Here is a 22,114-nt window from a genome sequence, read left to right as displayed (position 1 = left end):
CTCCGGTGGGTCCCACGGAGAGCACACAGACGTCGACGTTGCAGAGAGAAGAGAGCTCGCTGGCTTTCCTCTTCAGCGTCTCTCTCCGCCCCTCAAATACTTTCAATCCCTTTTTCCTCTTTTCCATAACTCAAAACACCGATAATCGGGGAAATTATGCAGATTCCGGCGAGGAAGAAGAGTGAGACAGATCGGGAAATTAGGTTTTTTTGGGGCCAAACAGAAAATAAAGGAAATAGAAAGCACGGCGCGATGTTGATCGAAAGAGAAAGAGAAACGGCGTTTTATTTATAGTGATGTTTTAAGCGCGAAAAAGGAAACGCCTAAAACCCTCGCTTAAAATCCTATATTACACCCTCTTTTCTTTTTTTTCCTTATTTAACCTTCATCTCTCAACTCAAGAGTTCCTTTGCTAAGTTGTCCTAATTTTGTCTTTCTATTGTAATTGATGGTTATGTACTCCAATAAATTAGATGCTAGCAAACATAATTTTTGTCAAATCAAAGCCAGTTTTGTACGGCCTTTCTCGAAGACATGACCGGGGACTTTTAACATCTTGGCCTCAGGTCAAAACTTTAGAGACTATTTTGAGTTGATTAAAATTATGGAAATGATTTTTGACACGAGTTACGACTCACGATTTTTCCCAACCCAAAGTGATAAACATTAAAAACTATTTAAAATTGTCCACTTGTCAAACACTGGGTGGATCGTCCAAATTCGTGAGTCGTGATAAATAGCAATGCTCTTAAAATTAAGATTTCAAAGCAAGATTGATACTGTATTACTTGAAAAAAAAAATCAAGAAAATCTAGTGATCCAACAAATTCATAAGGTAAATGACATTTTAGATTACTTTTTTTTTTTTGAAATAAAAATTTGTTGTCTTTATATAAAAATATAGATAATTACGTTAAGTTGCGTGAATACCATAAAACTAAACGTACATATTTTACAAAGCACAAAAAAAATATGGTACAAATACTTTTTTTTTTTTTTTTTACAAAGATATTTGAAGTGGAAAAAGTCCTACACTAAAAAATAATAATAAAAGTTATGGACACTAATTAGTGTATAATAGAGACTATAGAATTGTATTGGTCTTGTCCCAATAAGAACCATTGTAATTCATTGTATGAAGAGGCTTAAGTTTTTTTTTTTTTTTTTTAGATAATGAGTATAAAACTAAAGAGTACAAATATTTTATATCTCATGAGTTTTTTTAATTCATTAGAGAAGTTAATTGATTGATTTAAAATAGGATAAAATTGTCTTTACATGTGTTGAAAGTGAGGGTAAAAAAGAGAAAAAAAAAATATTATCTCTCTTGACGACGTCTTATTTGTGAATTTTTTTTTTAATAAATAAAAAAGTTGGAAAACCCCATTTTTTTTTTGTTTTAGAATAGTGAATATCCCAAACATCTATTATAAACGTATGATTTTGATTGATTGCTTTCAAAATACAAAAATATGCAATCTCACCTGTAAAATACTCGTAAAGAAATCTTTTTTTAAAGAAAAAGTATGATTTTTAGTCTAACGTAATTAGTATTTAGCTTATGATGTTTAGCCACACACAACACATTATGTAGACAAATATATATAACCATAAAGGTTCTGTGTGGAAGCAAATCATGATATTTGAGACAAACCCACGTTGATTTTAATGATTGAATGATCATAATAATATATATTGTGTCTAATTTGTGTCACAAAGTGGCAGGGATTCACATTCCTCAAGAAAGAATATTCTTCCATTAAATTGCATATTTTTTTTTTTATCATCCAGGCTGGTTAAGAGAAAACGGTTCATGAATATAGGATCAAAAATCAAATCCCCATGATGATACAGCGGATTTGAACTTTGTTCCTTGACGATTTCGCATTGCAAAAATGATACGTCTACGTAAGAATAGGATCAATCAATTTTGAAATCTGGGGTTGACAATTTATATGTCAATTAAAATGTGGCGTAGATGAGAAGATGGGTCTTGAATCTTGTCACTCACTCGCATATAGACTATAGAGTCGTGCGTTCATATCTAAAACATGAAGTCCGATCCAACCAATGCCTTAAAATGAAAGCGCTCATACGCATTGGTGGATGTAAATGATAACGTTTTCTTACAAGGTAAAAAGGATCAAGTTATCTATAAAATAAGAGTTTATTGAGTAAATAGTCACATTTACAGTTTGACATTGCTAAATAATCAACGTTTTGTAAATTTTAAGTAAATAATCATTTTTATATATTTACAAACGTAAATTTTAGGTAAATATCCGCTTCTATTTATTAGGTCACGTCGTATTTATGGTTATTTATCTAAAATTTACGAAACGTTAGTCATATAACAATCTCAAACGTTTTAGTTGCCTATATACCTAATTTTTTAATCAAATAAAAACTATTCAAAGAACAATAAAATTAACGTAATTGGCATGACGGTTTTTCATGTATCAAATTATTGGATAAATACCTCATCAAGCTCATCGAATATATTTTTTAGATTAAAATATATGCATTTTTTTACTATTTTTTCAAGACATATATAAACAGTTTGAAATGTTTCTTTTTTTTTTATTGCGCCTCCGTGGTTTAATTCTGATCCGGTACCATTCACGGGAACCGCAATTTTAGTATCTCCGGTAAAAAATTGACTATAGACTATTTTAAATTTTACGTTTTAATTTTTTTTATTAGGTGAATAATATCATAATTAACCCATAACGATATGTTCCATTGCAGTTTGACCAGAATTTCAACATTATTAGGAGCATATAAAGTTTGGTTCATTAAGGACTAGAATTCAAGTTTCAACTTAATGCCCATATTTACTTTTCTATTTACTGCTAGGTGATTATTCGAGACTGAATAATGACTTGACTTGGCTTGGGAGTGACAAGGTCTTTGCTGAGGCAATTTTACAAGATGACAATGGTTCAATTCCATGAAACAAAAAAACAAAAAAAAATTATTTCATGATAAATTGAAAGGTTACTTTCTAGTGATTTGTTCTTCCCATGTTATATAATAGATGATGTATATTTAAAATATTAAAATAAAAATTATCATATAAAACCAGAACATTATAGCAGAATCTTATTGAGCTATTGATGACGTACAAACATGTGCTCGTCTCTCCTACTCTTATAATTTGAAAACATGATATTCGAATGGCCCAAATCATGAGCGATCACATGACATCCTATTGATTCCTTATGCAGTTATATCTTTGTACACTTAACCAATTCACAAGAACCTCAACTTCAATGATTTTCAATGGAAAACCCCACCTAATCCCACTGAGCGCTTGTCGTTTTCATTATCAATGGTTGGTGTCAATCTCACATTAAAATATAGGGTAAACTAGCAACGTAGCCATTTTGAAACATGGTTTTTGGAATCTAACCAACGTTTGGTAAATTTTGCAATCTAGCCATTTATTGAAATTTACGAATATAAAATACCTAATTTACCATTTTTCTTATACTTACTTGATCAAAACACTAACTCACGTTTGACCGGTTTGAATTGTATACATCCAATTAATTTCAAATTTTTTCGCAATTTAATTGGATATTTAGCTAATTTAATAGGAGATTCGGTGATGTAATTAAAAGAGAAAATTCAATGCAATAAATGCACAAAAAATTTACCATAATTAACAGAAATTAACAAATCAGCGGAGATTAACAAAAAATTACAAACATTTACACTGTATTTGCTTACACGGCTATAATTTCAGCAATTTAATTTCAGCTTTTTGAATTCATAATAAGAGATTCGGTGATATAATTAAAAGGGAAAGGAAATATTTATTTGATTGAATAAAGTCAAACAAGATAATGTATACACGTAATTATGATAAAATCCCGTTCAAAATTAGAAAATAAATTTGGAAAACAAAAATGCCGTATTAAATGCGTATTAAATGAAAGGAAAGAAATCGGCTCTACCTGCACATATGTAAATTTACCATAATTAACAGAAATTAACAAAGCTACGGAGATTAACAAAAATTTACGAACATTTACACTGTATTTGCTTACACGGCCATAATGTTCATTAAAGAAAAAAACGCTCAATAATCAACTTTGCCAAATATAGATTTTTTTTTAAAATTCGAAATATAAACCGAATATAACAAATTCGGCTACAAAACCAAGTTTCAAAACGTGGGCTAGTATTTTTGAAACCAAACCAAGGCTAATATAGTAAATACCATCTTACATAAATATGACACGTCATCAAATTTGGCTAGATTCGAAAATTAAACGAAACGTTGGCTAGATTACAATTGCAACGTTTGATGTGGCTTAGATCGACTAATTTTTCTAAAATATATATGTCTTATTATATTGTGCCGATGTTGGGTTCAAAGTTTAAACAAATATAGTTTCAACAGACATACCTAAAAAAATTATTAAGGGTATAGTCAATGGAGATGATTAAACAAAACTTGGTTACTCTCTCTACTACCTGGCCAACATGCCCTAACCATAATTTGTCCCCCTAATTAATTAAAACTGAATTGATCCATTATGAGGTTAACTTTTATTAATTATCAACGGACAAATTGCATTAAAAACTTTTTAACAAAATAGATTGATAAAAAAAAATGTCGTCAGAAATAATAAAGAATCAAGAAGCTTGTTACCCTTCATGCAGAAATAATAAACTAATCAATTAATAAACAAAACTTCTCACCATGCATTTGTATAAGTACCATTGCAGCTCTATGCGAGTCATTGAAGCAACAAAAGAGAGAGTTTAACAAACAACTAAAAGTAATAAAGGAGTAGTGGAGAAATTAATACAATTCAGAAGTATGGGAAAAGAAAGAGTATTTTCTGAGAATGTGAAGCTTCTTTTGGCACTACTTGTGCTTCAGCTATGCTTTTCAGGGTTTCACATTGTGTCCAGAGTTGCACTGAACATTGGAGTTAGCAAAGTTGTTTATCCAGTTTATAGGAACATCATTGCATTGCTTTTATTGGGTCCTACGGCTTATTTCGTAGAGAAGTAAGTCTTGGCAATAAATTACTCTTCAAAACGTTTCTCTTCTTCTTTTTTCCCCCTCTATTATGATCTCATACACGTCTACTTTTTTTGTAGGGAAAAAAGACCACCTCTCACTATCCCATTGCTGGTTCAGTTCTTCCTTCTTGCTTTGATAGGGTAAGCAAAAGCACACACATACATATGATGAGCCATCGATAGAAGAATCTGTGTTGAGTTTCTCATATTCCTTTGCTTGATCAGAATCACCGCAAACCAAGGATTTTATCTCTTGGGATTATACTATGCATCGCCGACTTTCGCCTCGGCAATGCAGAACTCAGTTCCCGCAATTACGTTCCTCATGGCTTCGGCTCTAAGGTAAATATTATTTGCCCATTTTTTACCTTTCCTTACACGTGTGTAGAACTTTCTCTAAGCCCTCTCCGAAAAACCAAGCAGGCTCGAGAAAGTGAACATCGTGAGGAAACACGGGCTGGCAAAGGTTTTGGGAACCTTGGCGAGCATCGGGGGCGCAATGGTCATTACACTCTACAAAGGCCCTCCTCTTCTTCAGCAGAGCGAGCAGATCGCAGGAATCGCATCAACCGAAGAGATCGCCGGGAATACCCAGAACTGGACTTGGGGTTGTATATACTTGCTCGGACACTGCTTGTCCTGGGCCGGTTGGATGGTATTTCAGGTTCGTTGAATAAATTATCATTTTTATTAGGATCAATTAGGAAAATAGCCAACTTAAACGTGTGGCATTGCTAAATAGCCAACGTTTGGTAAATCTTAGATAAATAGTCAATTTCATACGTAAATCTTAGATATATATATCACTTTCATATACCAAACGTTGGCTATTTATCTAAGATTTACGTCTGAAAATGGTTATTTACATCAGATTTACCAAACGTTGGCTATTTAGCAATGTCAAACGTTTAAGCCGACTATTTTCCTAATTTTCTGTTTTTATTACTATTGAGTTTGGATTTATAACTAGTATATCTATTGTCATTTTTCAGGCTCCTTTATTGAAAAAGTACCCGGCCAAACTATCGCTCACGGCCTTCACGTTTTTCTTCGGGCTGCTTCAGTTCCTAGTGATCGCGGCCTTTGTTGAGACCGACTTCGAGCATTGGAAAATCCAATCAGGCGAGGAAGTGTTCACGATCCTCTACGCGGTAACAATAATACTTACGATTATTTCTTTCTCTCTAGAAAAGCATATTTTAGTTTTTTTCCCTGACACCGGACCGAATTCTGTTTTCTCCAGGGAATTATATCTTCGGCGGTAGTTATTGCTCTGCAGACTTGGTGTATCCACAAGGGCGGCCCGGTTTTCGTCGCAGTTTTCCAGCCCCTGCAGACACTTTTGGTGGCTATAATGGCTGCTCTAATTCTAAGAGATCAATTATATGCAGGAGGGTATGAAATGACCGATACGACCTTTGCTCTCTGTTACTGTACCTTGTACGTAGTTTTGTTCTTAATTTTCCGAATTCCATTTCTGCAGGATTATTGGTGCCATTTTCATAATGATAGGCCTGTACTTGGTTCTATGGGGGAAGAACAAAGAAAAAAGCGAGGAGACTCATAAAGAAGCAGCAAGAGAGCCTCTTCTTGTAGATGAAGCAAACAAAGAAAGAGACTCAGATATACCCTGATGTGTTGATGAATATTACCAACTTTGTTTGTCAGTGGTCTGAGATGAGCCCAACATCTCAACATGTAAATCTAATGGGATTTATTTTTCTTTTTTTTTTCCCTTTTTTTTCATGTTTAAAAAAAAAACAAAACAAAAATCATATAAAAGGCATGGTCTTTGCCAAAATGTGTTTGATTGATCAAAGGCTAAGCTAGTCAACAATGACATGTAGATCACAACCCTTATTTTTGGTCTGCTGATGAAGCACCAAATAGGTTGGAGTTATTATTAAGTGAGATTTAAGTGTCATACTCATACATACGTACCCTCTTATTCAATCATTAGTTTTACCTTTTTGACTAATATTCACGTTCAAGATTTCGTTTGGTTATTGAGCTGTCCACGAGATAGACAATAATATCAAACTTAAGTCAAGACTTCGTGTCATGCTAATTGGAAGAAAAAAATTCACTTAGTGGGACAAGAACAGAACCAATCCCTTACAGATCTTGTCTCCTCTAGATCTCTACGTGAACATGTAAACGAGTATGTGAATCAACATGAAGCTATAATGTGTTTGTTTCATCATTTTACTTGCAATATTAATCAAAAAGTGCAAAATTAAGAAGAAAACAGTTAACAAAAAAAAGGATAAAACGGATTTTTAAAGCCGGGCAGACGGCCGTTGATGCCCATGAAGTTTAACATGGAGAAATTCATTATATGATAAGAAATTATCGAAATCATATTCAAAACTAAATTACACCATAAATTGGCCTCAGCATTTCATGCTCAGTAAGCGAAGTTAAAAGAGTGAGAAGAAAGTAAAAAGCACGTAAAACATCCTAGTTTTGAGAATAGAACCCAGGAAAAAGGGGGTCTTTGACAAACTAGCAACTTAGCCATTTTGAAACGTAATTTTTAGTTTCTAGTCCACGTTTGGTAAAGTTTGTAATCTAACCATTTACTGAAATTTACGGCTATGAAATACCTAATATACACCCTTGTGTGATTTAAATTAGTAAAAAAAAAACAGTAGCCAACATTTGATTCAATAGGACTAAAAATAAACTAAAAAATAGTAGCCAACGTTTGAAGAAATTTACACGCTTGGATTCAAATTTGAATACTAAGAAAGAAAATTGTTTATAAAATAATATATGAAATAAATAATAATTGACTTTTAAAGTCAACAACGTCATCACGGGTTGATTCAAATTTGAAATTTTAACCAGAATATAATATAGGAAACAAAATAAACATTGATTAATTCACCTAATCACATGCGTGTAAAAGTGACAATATTAACGATAACAAAAAAAATATTCAATAGGATTAAAAATAAACCATTCAATAGGACGAATAACATGTATATTTGAAGGATGCCGAATAATTTTTTTTTTAAAATGAAACAGTAGATCACGTGTAGTAAATGCAAAATTTGACTGATCAAACGTTGGCTACAAGTTTTGTTAACCAAATTCTAGTAGAGGATAATATAGTAATTAACTTCATACATGATTAAACCACACTATCATTTTTAGCTAGAATAGAAACTTGGACGAAGCGTTGACTACATTGCAATATCAACGTTTCAAGTGGCTTAGTTCGACTAATTTTTCAGTTTCCGGTTTGTTACGACAATTCACAAAAGAAAACACAGAAGTTTTGAGAAACACAACAATAGGATATATTTTTTTATCACATCCTAGGACAACAATGAGACAATTATTTTTGAAACAAAATTAAAATAAAAAAGAGAAAAAGAACAACAGGCTTCTTAGTTCCCATACTTCTTTATGATTACTTGGATAATAACATGAAGCTCCAAACTATCACAGAAGCAATCTATAAACTTAGAAAGCAAAACTTGAAAATAGATACCCAGTCTTCAAGACAGGAAAACAAAGAGTTGTAGCTCAAAACTTTCACCCAAGCTTCATCCCGGTCATGGATAGATCACACACTTTCCATAAACTACCAAGACTATACCATATTATTAAATATTCATACCACCTAGAAATGTAACAAACTGAACTCGACTCATTTAATTAATTATACATGCTAAAGCCTCCATGGGGCAAGACTTGCATTGCAGCAACACTTGCACTTATTTTTATTATTTATAACTATGGTGGCGGGGTTAGACCCGAATAAAATCCACAAGGCCTTAGCATTATCGACCGAGACTGTCTCAGTGGTCCCATTTGTTGCGATCAGAGGGAATCGAATCCGGGATTGATGAGGTCCCAAAAACCGTCCTTACCACTAGACCAACCCCTTAGGGTTAGCAACAATTGGCACTTTTAAAATAATGTCTACAATATTGATCATTAAGACGGATTAATCCCTTAAAATTAAATGGTGTTTAGTTTCATTTACGGAAGACTCTACGAGATTGCAAGATATTCACAGCACAAATGGCAATGTCAACTCAACATATCAAGTCTAAAGTAAGAAAATTAGAAATTCATATGCAACAGGTAGCAAGTTCGTAATCGTTCCAGGTAGTGAAGCACATGAAACAAAGCGTAAATGTTAGCATTAGGTTATCACTGAGAAAGCCACATCTTTTGACCCCATCAACAGAGATCTGGGTAAAAAGCTCTCCACCAACCAGGGCAGACCTTAATCTAATATTTGACCTTAACTAAACAAGACTTTACTTTGTTCAATAATGTTCTGAAAATAGTCAAGGTATGTATGCCATTTATTTTCTGCAATGATAATATCTAACTTGAGTCTTAATTCTAGCATTAGAAACAATTAGGTCTGAACCTATTTGCCTCATTAATCTCAACTCCAGAATCAGCCACAATAACAGCAGAATACCATTTGCCAAATTTAGCAAGTGGACTTCAGGAGTAATAAAATCCATATCTACGTACTTAGTCAGTGTAAATTAACGCAAAATCTACAACAACGGAGTTGCAAATTCCCAAGAATAAAACAGTGCTAAAATATGATAAACCTATGACAGTTCAATTAATACACAGCGAGCTCTGCTCTATAAAATAAACATAACAGAGAGCTTTGTTAAATCAGACAACTATCAACATATCACATCCAAATAGCACAAGTAACAAGTAACTAGCAATACCAAATGTAGTAATGTAATGACCTATAGTTTTATATTAACGACGAAAAAGGAGAGAGAAGGCTAACAAAATCTCATAGAAACAACACCACAACCATCTTAGGCAAAGAAAACAAACAGCCCGCAACAAAACTCGCCAAAAAAAAAACCAGAACCCAACCTCCTAAGATCCCAACAGATACAATTAAAAAAAAAAAGCATGAAAACGCAAACACGGTAGATCTAACTAAATTTACCTAACAGTAACAATGTCATCGATCTTCAAGATCATCCTGACGCACTCGGTGGCGAGGGAGATGGCGCTGGTGCTGACGAGCAGAGGCTGGACCACGTTCTCCTCGAGAATGTTGGTGATCTGTCCCTTCCTGACGTTGATCCCCGCGTTGATCTCTCCCTGAGCGTGCCTGTTCCTGAGCTCCGTGACAATGGCTATCGGGTTGAGCCCAGCGTTCTCGGCCAGCGTGTAAGGAATCACCTCGAGCGCCTCCGCGAACGACTTCACGCAATACCCTTCCATCCCGTGGAGCACCTTGGCCCACGCGCCGAGCTGCCTCGAGAGCTCGATCTCGGGGGCCCCGCCTCCGGCGATCAGGAACCGCTTGCTGACTAGGCATCGCACCACGCAGAGGGCGTCGTGGAGGCTCCGCTCGGCCTCGTCCAGGACCAGCTGGTTCGAGCCGCGCACGAGCACGGTCGTGGTCCGACCCATGTCCTTGATTCCGGTGATCCTCACGATTTTCCCGTCCCCGAGGGAGACTTCCTCGACGAGGTCGGCGAAGCCGAGCTTCTCGGGGCGGAAGTGCTCGATGTTGGCGATGGGGAGGCAGTTGAGCGTCTTCGTGATGAACTCGATCTCGTCTCTCTCGACGTCTTTCACCACCAAGATCTTGGCCTTCGCGAGGTAGTGCAGAGAGAGGTCGGTCACGGCGTCTCGGAGGATGCTCTTCTGGATGAGGAGGACGTTGCAGCCGGCGGCTCTGATCTTCTTGATCATCCCGAGGATGTAGTTCCTCTCCTCCTTCAGGATCCGGTCCATCTGAGTGTAGTCCGAGACGACGATGCTCTGTTCGATGTCGGTCTTGGGAGGGGAGATCTGGAACTGGATCACGGCGATCTTCGCGTTCTCCATCCTCGTCGGACCTCCGGCGGCGTGGCTCACCTTCTTGTCGAACACCAGGCCTCGGACGAACTCGGTGTCGTCCACGGTTCCGCCGAGCTTTTTCACGATCTTGATGTCCCTGAGATCGACGATTTCGGGCTTGGCCGGGTCGACGACGTTGAGGACGCAATCAACGGCGAGGGGAGCGAGGAGAGTGGAGTACTGAGAGACGACCTTGCTGTTCAGAGAAGTGGCGGCGGATTTCGTGAGCGCGTCGCGGTCAGAGAGCTCGACGGGGACGGCCATGGCGGTGAGGATATCGACGGCCTTCACGGAGGCTCTGTGAAGGGCATCGGAGATCACGGTTGGGTGAACGCCGTTAGAGAGGAGTGAGAGGCACGATCCGAGAAGCGCTCCGGCGAGGACGACGACGGTTGTGGTTCCGTCTCCGGCGGCGGAGTCCTGCGACTTCGAGAGCTCGACGAGCATCTTGGCGGCGGGTTGGAGAACCTCCATGGTGTTGAGGATGGTTGCGCCGTCGTTGGTGATGATGACCTCGCCGTTGGCGGCGGCGATCATTTTGTCCATTCCTTTAGGGCCGAGGCTGGTTCGGACGGCGTCGGCTACGGCGCGCGCGGCGGAGATGTTGGCCTGACGAATGTCCTCCTTGCGCTTGTTGTCGACGTACGACTCGGTCTTCGAGGAGAGCCGCGCCGCCGGGGCCGATGACGCTGTAGCGGCAGCCATTAATGGAGTGCTTGGAAATGAAACCCTAGGAAAGAGAAAGACAGATTTCGAAATGAAAATGGAGAGAGAAACAGAGACAGAAGGGATGCGAGCGAGTATGGGAGAGCCCTAGAGAGCGGGAGAGAGTGTGTTCGAGACACTTTTCGTGAAATGACCACAAGGTCCCTCGGCTTGGGTTCGTTTAAAATTTAATACCACGATTCAGATTTTTTTTTTTAATACAAATATTTTGACGAGTTGCCCTGTTCTTTGTTTTTTTTTTTTTTTTTTTTAAGCTTTACCTTCTAACTCCCATTTCATTTTATAATTATTTTGTGTTAAATTATATATTAGGACAATTAAGTCAGTAGCTCGATAATTCATGCTCATCAAGCCGCAGTTAATTAAATTAATTTAATTAACTTCGATTTGATGGACTATTTCTCTAATAAAATGAAACTTGAGTTGGATCATTAAAATGAGATAAATGATTGACTTATCATCATTGTTCATTTCAATACTCAATATTTTCTCATAGTCATTATTTCGAGTCGTAATTATCTTTTGTTTATTTCAATAAATATTTCGAGGCAGAATCAATCTCGTGACGGAAGTTTGAGGTCCATCTATTTAAACTAAATCATTCTATTGATTAGAAAAGATCAAGACTTTTTAAGGCGAATTCTCATGTCAACACGAGAATGATAATAAAGACTCTATCGGTAGTCTAAACCAAGGATCGAAATACCGTTACCGTTACCGTTACCGTTCCGAACCTTCGAATTTACTTGTAACCGCCCGTACCGTAAAGGAATACCGGGGGAAGCGAGAAAAAAAAAGGAAACCGGTACCGTTGAACTTACCGTTACCGTAGAGGAATACCGTCAAATACCGGTATTTACCGAGGGGAATTCAGAAAAGAAATATACAAAAAAAACATACAAAGTACGTAGGATAAAACAAGTCACAAAATTTCTTCATAAATCAATAAACAAGTTCATCATAACCTTAATCATCACTAACTAATCACAAAATTATCAAATAATTCGGATTAAATCCAAAAAAATTACAAACATCAACACAAAATTTCTAAAATTAAAAACAAGTCACAAATTTATTCATAAATCAATAAACAAGTTCATCATAACCTTAATCATCACTAACTAATCACAAAATTATCAAATAATTCGGATTAAATCCAAAAAAATTACAAAAATCAACACAAAATTTCTAAAATTAAAAACAAGTCACAAAATATCTTCATAAATCAATAAACCACTTCATCATAACCTTAATCATCATTAAATAATCAAAAAATTACCAAATAATTCGGATTAATTACAAAAAATTAGAATCATGAACACAAATCTTAAATCAACACTACATTTAAGTTCACAACTATCAATTTATACTTAATCTTCAAAAATTATCAAGAAATTTCAAGTTTTAAACTCAAAATCATCAAAAAATAAAATTTGGCCGGGAAGTGGACCGGGAAAGGGGTTACCGGCGGGATCTGGGAAGATTTGGCCTTCGTCGCGTCGGGAAATGGGCGGGACGGCGGGATCCGGTCGGAAAGCTGGCAAAAATGGTCTGGGTCGCGACGGTTTTCCCGGAACCACCGGAAAGTTCCGGTTTTGGTGGTTCCGGTGCCGGGGAGCTCCAAAAAGGGGGAACCGGACCGGTTCCCGTCCGGTTCCCCCGGTTTTTAAATCCTTGGTCCCGAGCGCCAAAAAATAAATGCAACTGTTAAAAGTAGATGAACAAACAATATTAGAGGTTCACAACAAAGCGCAGCAACAACCTCTTTTGTGGCTCAACGATGTGGTTTAAGCTGTGTAAAAATGTAGACAAGCGTTTGAGCGTAATAATTCTACAAACCCGATTTGTTATTGGAAAGGTTCTTAAATACGCATTTTGATAGTTACATTCCATTATATTTAATATTAAAATATAGCTAAGTAACCATCTTTGCCATCATATGTTGTGTGGTCAAGGAATTTAGTTCAATAGATATTGGGGTCGTGGGTTCAGGTAACTCGTATCCACATAGTATAGCCACGAGTGACATAATCATTGATTAGAGTCTCAATGTGATAAACTGTGATTTTAGTTTTGATTTCTTCACTGATGCGCTCGATTAGTCACCTTAAGAAGTTGAGACCATGTAGTTGTGTTATATCGACTACTTAACCTCGTGTAGTTCAAACAAAGGTTTCACACAAACAAAAGAACAATATAAATGATATTACTTATGGGAGGCTGTGAGAGTATTGGATATCAGATTCAGGAAGTGTTGGAAGACTATCACACTCATTAATCCATGTGATTCAATAGTGACTACTACGCGAGGAAGCGTAAATGTGAATATGGCAAACTAGAAATAATTTTATAAATTTCTGTAGTATGTCTAATTAACGTCCTTGTAGCTCAAAAATCGGATCAGTGCCAAAGCCTTTTTCCATCTCCGAGAGAAAGTGACTACTGCGAGAGCAAGCGTGGATGTGGATATGGCAAATTGCACTCGATTGTTCAAAAGGTCATTTCCAGTATCATCTCCTAATACCTATTTGCCAATAGCTTGTGATGTTTTCGTCTCCAAACGAATACTCTTCCGAAGGACAGATTTTGACGATTGAAGAATGTTAGTTTCGTCCAACATAACATCGAGCACAAAAAACACAGACGACCACGTCAGCTACTTCAAAAAATGTCTCTCGTCTCGCCTTCGTGATCATATAATCATGTATCAATTAACTAGTTTCATACTTTTCATTGATATTAACATTAATTATTTTACTTTTTGATCGATGATTACAATTATACTATAATTTTTTCAAATAAATTAGAAATATAATACCAATAAATACAATCTACACAGATGTAATTTAAGATTACTTTTTTAATTAAAAATCGAGTGGCCCGTTTCGAGCAAACATAACATTTGGCTGGCTTTACCGCAGGGTAAACATCAAAATCTTGTTATCTTTCTAACATTTTCATTATGTGGTCGCGTCTTCGAGTTTCTGGAGCGGAAAAAGGGGTCAATCATATTTCATTTACTTAGATTTGCTGCAGAACTATACTCTCTGAGCTTAGATTTGAAGTTTACATTCGTAATCTACTTGAACTAGTAAAAACAATTGCCTGGTGCAAACGAGACTTTCATAATTATCTACTTACAGCTTTATAAAAATTACATATACAGACCTTAGTTACCGCTCTTCCGAATTGAATTTGCTCCAGGCTTCCTGAAAAAAAAAAAAAAAAAAAAAAAAAAAAAAAAAAGGACAAAAGCAAAGCTCAGACAATGATTTGACCATGAACAAAGCAATTCGACTGTGTTTGCTAGTTTTACGACCCGTACATAGCGCCATAAATCACGAGGAAAACACCATACAAACATGTGAAGTCAGTCACACAGGTGACACGTACCTTTAGAAGATCAAACACCTTTTCACAAATATATTTCTGTTGAATACTTGCGCCGCGTTGTTGTAGTTTGTCGGGATGAACACAAAGGGTTGCTTTCCTGTAAGCTTTTTTAACAGCAGCGGATGTTATAACCTCCGTCAATGGAATCGGCTGCCAACCACCATCCGGCCCCAGAATCTGCGGACAAATTGATAATTTCATAAACCAAATTATTTCGATGAAGGGACGAGAATAACATTCTTTGACATGTCAAATCTCATATAATTTAATAAAGATTTTTAAGTATGTAGCGTAGCACGGCAAAGGTGATTTTTTTTAGTCCAAGTGTAAGATAAAACATACATATTGTAAAGTTGAAAGCAGAGCTCGCAGATTTCCTTCTTTTCCACTGGACCACCTCTTCACATCAGCATCTAAAGTCTCTGCAAGCCTCTGCAAACAGAATTTCATCGAGCCGGTAAGAAGTAGATGATCCAAATGAGAGAATATGTAATTATGCATTGGCGCTAGTTTTCTTACGTTTCTTTCTGCTTGCTCTCTCTGAGTTTGACGATCACGCTGGTTCTTCTCTTCGAGAGCTTTTGCCTGAAATATGGAGTGCTTGATGTTATCATGATAAAAAAAAAACAAACAAGAGATAAAATTACATGGCTGAATTAAATAACATACTGCACGCTCTGATGTTCTACGATGTCTCTCGAATATAGCTTTGCATCTCTGAGCTGAGTCAGCTTCCCCTTCATTGTTCCCATCTGATGATAAAAACCAGAATAAATTGTTTAAAGAACCGAAGAGTTTGGAAAATGAAAGGCATGAAATGTCAGAAGAAAAATCAAAAGGCGATCAACTTACCACCAGATGCAGAGGAATACTGATATTTAGGAACCTTGGAGTTCTGGTTTTGCGAATCCTGTAGATCCTGCGAGTACCCATGTTAGAAAAAACAGATTCAAAATTTGTGACGTTGATCATAAGAAAGAATAAACCCAACAGACAAAAAAATTACTCACAGAGGATGAGGAGCTGTGTCTCATTCCATTGTTTCTCACGGGAGCCGAGAACTTATCGGAAACGGATCTTTGAACTCGGTCCTTTGCCTCGAACGCTGCCCTTTCAGCGGCGCGTTCTCGAGCCTCCGCAGTTGCTCGCTCCACTGCAGCACGCTCGGCTCTGAGCCTAGCCTCCGTACTTGTCTTCCCTGCTAATGACTTCTCTCTTGCCTCAGCGCATGCCTTCTCTAGTCTCTCACGAGCCACTGTCATCGCTCTCTGCCGAGCTTCAGTCGTTGCTCTCTCTACAGCAATCCTCTCTGCCCTCTCACGGGATTCTCCAGATGCTCGTTCGCGGGCTTCACGGGTTGCCAGATCCACGGCCATCCTATCCTTTTCTCTTTCCCGTTCCCTCTCTCTCTCTTCCTCTATCTTTCTGAGTCTTTCGTTTTCCGTCTCTCTCTCCTTTCTCATCCTTTCATTTTCGACCTCTCCGGAAGTCTTCTCTTTCCTGTCCGTAGTCTTGCTCGTATTGACCTGCTGGGCTGACTTCTGATTCTTCTGTTTCTCTTCCCTCTTCCTCTCTTCCTCCGCGGATCTGAGTCTTTCACTATCCAGCTCTCGTTCTCTCTGAATTCTTCCAGTTTCTAGTTCTCCAGATGTCTTCTCCTTTCTCTCGGTAGTTTGGCTTGCTTTAACCTGTTCGGTTGATTTTTGGTTCTTTGGTTTCACTTCTCTTTCCCTTTCAGTATACCTCTCCCTCGCACGCTCTTCCTCCATCTTTCTAAGTCTTTGTTTTTCCAGTTCGCTCTCTCTCTTTTCCTCTTCGGTGCCTACCTCATCAAACACCTCTGTTATCCCGATTATCTGGCTAACTATTTTTGATTTCTGGCTTTTTGGATTCGCTTCTCTTTCTCTCTTCATATCCCGCTCCCTGTTCCATTCTTCCTCCACTGCTCGAAGCCTTTGAATTTCCAGTTCTCTCTCTCTTTTTTCCTTTTCACGATCTACCTCTTCAGACTTCTTCTGCTTCTTCTCATTAGCCTGGCTCTCATTAACTTCTTGAACTGAGTTCTGATTCTTTGTCTTCCCTTCCCTCTCCCGCTCTTCCTCCACCTTTCTAAGCCCTTGGTTTTCCAGTCCTCTTTCTCTTTTTTCTCTTTCAGAGCCTACCACTTCACACGTCTCTTGTTTCATCTCATTAACCTGGCTCACGTTCATTTGTTGAACTGATTTCTGATTCTTTGGCTTCCCTTCATTTTCCCTATCCCTCTTCTCCTGCTCTTCCTCAACCTTTCTAAGCTTGTTATTTTCCTGTTCACTTTCTCCTTTTTCCCTTTCAGCATCTACCTCTTCGCATGTCTTCTTTTTCATCTCATTAACCTGGCTCGTGATAACTTGTGGAACTGATTTCTCGTTCTTCGGCTTCCCTTCAGTTTCCCAATCCCTCTCCATCTCCCTCTCTTCCTCCACCTTTCTAAGCCTTTTATTTTCCAGTTCACTTTCAACTTTTTCCCTTTCAGTAGTCTGGCTCGCATCAAGTTGCTGAACTGATTTCTGGTTATTTAGTTTCACTTCTATTTCGCTATCCCTTTCCCTCTCCTGCTCTTCATCCACCTTTTTAAGTATTTGGTTTTCCAGTTCTCTTGCCCTTACTTCACTTTCTGCATCTACCACTCTATGTGCCTCAACTTTTATCTCGGCCGCCGTGCTTGCATTAACTTGCTGAGCTGGGTTCTGGCTCTCCTGTTTCTCCTCGGCTATCATAGGTTGAGCTGCTTCCAATTTTTCTATATCCTCACAGCTCTCCTTCATCACTTGGGGTGGCTTAGTGCTTGCCTCGTCTTCGCACTGCAATGGGACTCTACTCTCCTTGCATACATTGGCAGACTCAATCCGGTGCTCTTCCTGATTAAGCAAAACTTGCACCTGGATGAAATCTTCTTCGTTCTCCTCCCATTCATGAGCTGAATATCTCGCTTGCTTTGGGGAATCAGATCCCTTAGCAGAGGGACTCTCGACTTGTTCCTCATCTTCTACGGTATCTTTCACTTGGTTATTCAGATGAGACAACTCACTGTCACTTGACTTCTCCTGCAACTTTCCAAGTGCCTTCAAGCTTTCACCAAAGAACAGATTTTCAATTTCAAATACTCCTGAATCATCAGTAGCATTAGGTTTACTCTCAATCTCTCCACTTGTTTTCTTCACACTGCAATCCAAAGGCGCAAGAGCATCATCCATAAACCCACTGTCGACTGTAGCAGAGGCTTCAAAGTTTTTATCTCGCACCTCATTTTCCATCCCAACTGCTCCTAAAAGCACTTCATAATTCGAAGTTTCAGCCACTTCGTGAGACCAAATATCTTCTGTAAGTTCTTTACTGCTTTTGTAGTTGCAAGTCATTGGGATAGGTTGTGTGATAGTTTCTTTTTCGGCAACTGATTTATCAGTTTCAGGAATTTGCTTGTTAGGTGCTGAAAGCTCCGTGACTGTTGGAAAACACTTCTTTTCAACCTCGTCACGAACTTCATGGCTTGGTTGTAAATTCTTTCCATGAACCTTCATCTCAGATGCCTCTTTTGATCTTACATTGTGTTCCTTATGCCTGAAAAATTCTTCTTTCTTTTTCTCGCCAAATCCTTTCACTCCATCTACTTCTTTGCCCATTTTAACTTTCATATCATTCCCTGACTGCGCCTCAACTGATCCCATGACTCTCTTAGCCTTGTGCTTATGCTCGTGAATCTCTTCATTCTGCACCAACATCTCCGAACAAGTTGCCTTCTCAAAATCTTTCTTGGATTCATCTACTGTTATTAATTCAAAAAATTCAGTTGCTTCTTTCCATTCACTAGTTTCTTCAGCTTTATATGATCTGCTTGACAAACGAGACTCCTTATTCTCTTCCACAAGCTTTTCATGAGGTCTTAGCAATGCTTCACCATGATTAACTCCTGGAACTTCCGTCTTAGATGCCATTTTCTTCGATTCCCTGGAACCAATTTCCTCTCCCCTTCCAGAACTTTCTGTAGCACCCTTCAGTTTCTCATCTTTTACTCTAAAAGATTCAACGATAGACACATCTGTCTCGCCAACCTTCTCTTTCATATGTTTTTTTGAACCCAATCTATAACTTCCCTGAAGACCTTCTTTTTTCTTCTCCATCAATTCTTTCGCACTTTTTAGCTTCACTTGAGCTTTCGCCATTGCGTCTCTTATGGCTGCTGCGGAGACAGCAGCGGATGAACTAGCATCTACCTCAACATCAAAGAAAGTTGGCGAACTATCACCTGGGGTTCCCTCAAAAGGAGAAATATTGCTTTTTAAAATCAGTTTACTCAGATCTCCCTTCTTGCCTCCAACCACAGGCGGTGGTCGAGAAGGTGGTGGCAGATCAGACGGATGAGTCCGCAGATTGATTGTCGATATATCAAGAAATGAAGTTCCACTTCCATCCTTTTCGTGACATTTCTTCTGTCGTAGCTCATTTTCAAATCCATGCCCACCAAGGCTGCCATTAGACGCCGCTTGTTCTGTTTTCCTTGTCTTCATCATTTCAGCACTAGTATCCACATCGACATAGCTAGTAGCTGTCGTTTTGCGTTCCTTTGGTTGCGATGCTGAATCAACCATAAAACTGTATCCAGGAACAGCGTGAACTTGAGCCACGTGTGTCACCCCATTAGACACATCCTCAGAACTCATTTGCCTAGCTTGATTATATGATATGCTGAACTCGGTGTTGCCGTCAACTTGGTATTGACGACCGCCATTTGAAAAGTTCTGATCCTTGCTAGAACCATCAGACTCTTCCGACACTGACTCAAACTCGGCAGGAGACCTATCAATAGTGAAGCAAGACAAATTATATCATAACTGTGCTGATATGGTAATGAAAACAAAAGTATAGATATAAAAAATATAAAAATATAAAAAAAGAATGACAGTAAAAAGAATTGTTATGCAATCCAACAATAAATACAATCAAGTTTAGTAAAAGATGAAATAAGAAAAATCTTACAGTTAAAAAGTGCTACTCAGAAGTACCTTCAAGTGAATATGTGGCTTTCTAAACATAAACAGAATACAAATATTTAAGTTTATATACTAACACACGTGTGATTGATTGCATGATGTTAATGCCCAAGATAGTAAGAATTAGGCTGAAGCTGGTAGTCTGGCTTACAACTTTTATGCCCATATTTACCCGCTCAAGATTATATCTCATTCAATATTTTTTTTTTCCAAAAACCAAATATTAGCCCCAGACATCAAATAGCAAAATGTTACTGTATTTTCAATCAGTAACGCCCAAGATTAACAGTATATTGAAATGCCCAAACTCAAAGTCCTTCTCACACTAAACCCCAAAAAAATACATCTTAATAGTCAAGCAATGACGATATTTTGACTTTGTTTCAACCCTACAAGCACACCGTGTTTTCTGGCAAAATATTGAAACAAATCAAAAGCTCACATGGAAAAGGACAATGATTCTTTTATCCCATAGAATCTGATACTCATGATGATTAAATTACCTTCAAATTTAACGCCATTCTCGGAACAAAACAATTTTGTGACGCTTAAAAGAGAACAAAAAAAAAAGTTCGAACTAAATAAGCCAAAAGAAGACGCTACCTACATGCCTAATTAATATCCAGAGAGAGAGAGAGAGAGAAAAAAAAAATCAAAATAAAAGTTGAAGTTTGGAAAGAGAACAATCAACACTTCACATCAGAACATTTCATCACAGAACTAATTGCAAAGAAACAGATTGACGATCTTACCAAGCCTCAGACGAGGAATCTCCATTGACCAAGTCCTCGTACGAGACTGCGAAATTGAGGTCTTCGTATCCTCTGCCGAAAACCTCCCCGTAGTCGAATCTCGAGCTACGAACATCGAAGATGACCTCGGACTCGTCGACCGCCGGAAGATCCAGGACCGGAATCGAGGACGCTCGTGAGGCCTGAAAGCTCCCGAAGATCTCGCTGTAGTCCTCCATTCGAGGCGAGAGGTTCGTCTTCGCCGCCGCGGCCGAGAACTTCGGCGGACCTCCATATACGTCGTCGTACAGAGACCTCGTCGCCGCCGCGGCATTACCACAGACTTTCTTGGACCTGTTTGGATGCCGAGAGTGCGAGAGATTTTCCATGGAAGCTGAGCTAGGGTTTCCCAATATTTATTTTGCTTTTTTTTTTCTTTAATTCCTGGGAGTCCGTCCCTCTGAAAGTTCAGACTTCAGACACAGGAAGAAAGAGAGCTGGCTGGAGCCTACGGAGAAGGAAAGCGAAAAAAATAAAGTTGGTGGCAAATTACTAAATAGGACAAAACTCTGTTCTTGTCCTTTTTCTTTTGCTTTTTTATTTGAATATTTTAAAGGAAGTCGCTTTATTGAATTGAATGGCATTCGAAATCCGAAGTGTCAGCTAGTTAGGCTCGTTTAATGCTCATTTCTCAAGAATTCAATTTTAAAAAACTTCAACAAACATCTTTTAAATTGAAATTATAAAGCACCCTTATTCTAAATTAAACGATAAATAATTATAAATAAATAAAATTATAAACAATAAAAAGTCAAGCGGCTATATAGCCAAATAGAACTTAAGCTTTTGCAAAATAACCATAGTTTTTCAACTATAAGCAAACTAGCCAAAATAAAATTAATCTAGGTTGGATTAAATTTAATCCCAACAAACTATAAAGACATAATGTAAGATTTATGGCGGCTGGATTAAAATTAATCGAGGCAAGATTAAATTTAATGACAATCTAGAAATCGAGGATCTGAAGCAGAACCGAAACATCTCCTTCTTCGGCGACGCGATTCTTGCGTCCTCGACGCTCGCGATGTTCCCGATCGCTCCGTCGATCTTACCTCTTGTCGGACTCTCCGTCACGACGGCGGAGGCGAGGAGATCGGCGGGGATTCAGGAGTGGATTCGACGGCAGCCCCTCATCCACAGCAGCCTCGCCGCCATGTTTGGCCGCCGCCGGAGAACCCTCTTCCGCCGTCGTCGGAGCAGCCGCTGTAGCATCGGGCTCCGCCGGAGCCGCCTCTTCATCAGCCACGATCGAACGTGTTCTGTTTGGGGAAATTGTGTGAGGGC

The 22,114-nt window shown here is 38.3% G+C and overlaps 3 protein-coding genes across 3 annotated transcripts; 1 reads left to right on the top strand and 2 right to left on the bottom strand.

Moving 5' to 3' along the window:
• The first annotated feature begins 4,766 nt into the window (after positions 1-4,766).
• UMAMIT4 (nodulin MtN21 /EamA-like transporter family protein) lies at positions 4,767-6,993 on the top strand. The gene is made up of 7 exons (XM_089629032.1): positions 4,767-5,025; positions 5,119-5,181; positions 5,266-5,382; positions 5,464-5,704; positions 6,033-6,191; positions 6,284-6,435; positions 6,524-6,993. The coding sequence occupies exons 1-7, from the start codon at positions 4,832-4,834 to the stop codon at positions 6,672-6,674; spliced, it is 1,077 nt and encodes a 358-aa protein (XP_089485158.1). The 5' UTR covers positions 4,767-4,831; the 3' UTR covers positions 6,675-6,993.
• A 2,768-nt stretch (positions 6,994-9,761) lies between these two features.
• On the bottom strand, positions 9,762-11,783 carry LOC149384453 (TCP-1/cpn60 chaperonin family protein). Its single transcript, XM_089628851.1, has one exon. The coding sequence runs from the start codon at positions 11,596-11,598 to the stop codon at positions 9,985-9,987; it is 1,614 nt and encodes a 537-aa protein (XP_089484977.1). The 5' UTR covers positions 11,599-11,783; the 3' UTR covers positions 9,762-9,984.
• A 2,817-nt stretch (positions 11,784-14,600) lies between these two features.
• Positions 14,601-21,287, bottom strand: LOC149384452 (uncharacterized). The gene is made up of 8 exons (XM_089629131.1): positions 20,792-21,287; positions 16,023-19,845; positions 15,865-15,931; positions 15,682-15,764; positions 15,532-15,597; positions 15,355-15,444; positions 15,013-15,189; positions 14,601-14,828 (listed from the first exon to the last, which is right to left on the bottom strand). Exons 1-8 carry the CDS (start codon positions 21,157-21,159, stop codon positions 14,793-14,795), a joined length of 4,710 nt encoding a protein of 1,569 aa, XP_089485257.1. The 5' UTR covers positions 21,160-21,287; the 3' UTR covers positions 14,601-14,792.
• Positions 21,288-22,114: the final 827 nt, after the last annotated feature.

Source organism: Urtica dioica, chromosome 10, assembly GCF_054948205.1.
Source record: "Urtica dioica subsp. dioica isolate 48M chromosome 10, U.dioica_male_clone48M_v1_H2, whole genome shotgun sequence".
In the NCBI taxonomy this organism is placed as follows: domain Eukaryota; kingdom Viridiplantae; phylum Streptophyta; class Magnoliopsida; order Rosales; family Urticaceae; genus Urtica; species Urtica dioica.
Note: the sequence above shows the minus strand (reverse complement) of the source record. Positions and strands in the feature narration are given on the sequence as shown.

Coding starts and splice junctions, on each gene's coding strand:
- UMAMIT4 (XM_089629032.1), top strand. CDS start 4,832: ATGGGAAAAGAAAGAGTATTTTCTGAGAATGTGAAGCTTCTTTTGGCA. Junction 5,026..5,118: donor ACGGCTTATTTCGTAGAGAA/GTAAGTCTTGGC, acceptor CTTTTTTTGTAG/GGAAAAAAGACCACCTCTCA. Junction 6,192..6,283: donor TGTTCACGATCCTCTACGCG/GTAACAATAATA, acceptor TGTTTTCTCCAG/GGAATTATATCTTCGGCGGT.
- LOC149384453 (XM_089628851.1), bottom strand. CDS start 11,598: ATGGCTGCCGCTACAGCGTCATCGGCCCCGGCGGCGCGGCTCTCCTCG.
- LOC149384452 (XM_089629131.1), bottom strand. CDS start 21,159: ATGGAAAATCTCTCGCACTCTCGGCATCCAAACAGGTCCAAGAAAGTC. Junction 15,765..15,864: donor GTATTCCTCTGCATCTGGTG/GTAAGTTGATCG, acceptor TTTTATCATCAG/ATGGGAACAATGAAGGGGAA. Junction 15,190..15,354: donor TGCTTTCAACTTTACAATAT/GTATGTTTTATC, acceptor ATTTGTCCGCAG/ATTCTGGGGCCGGATGGTGG.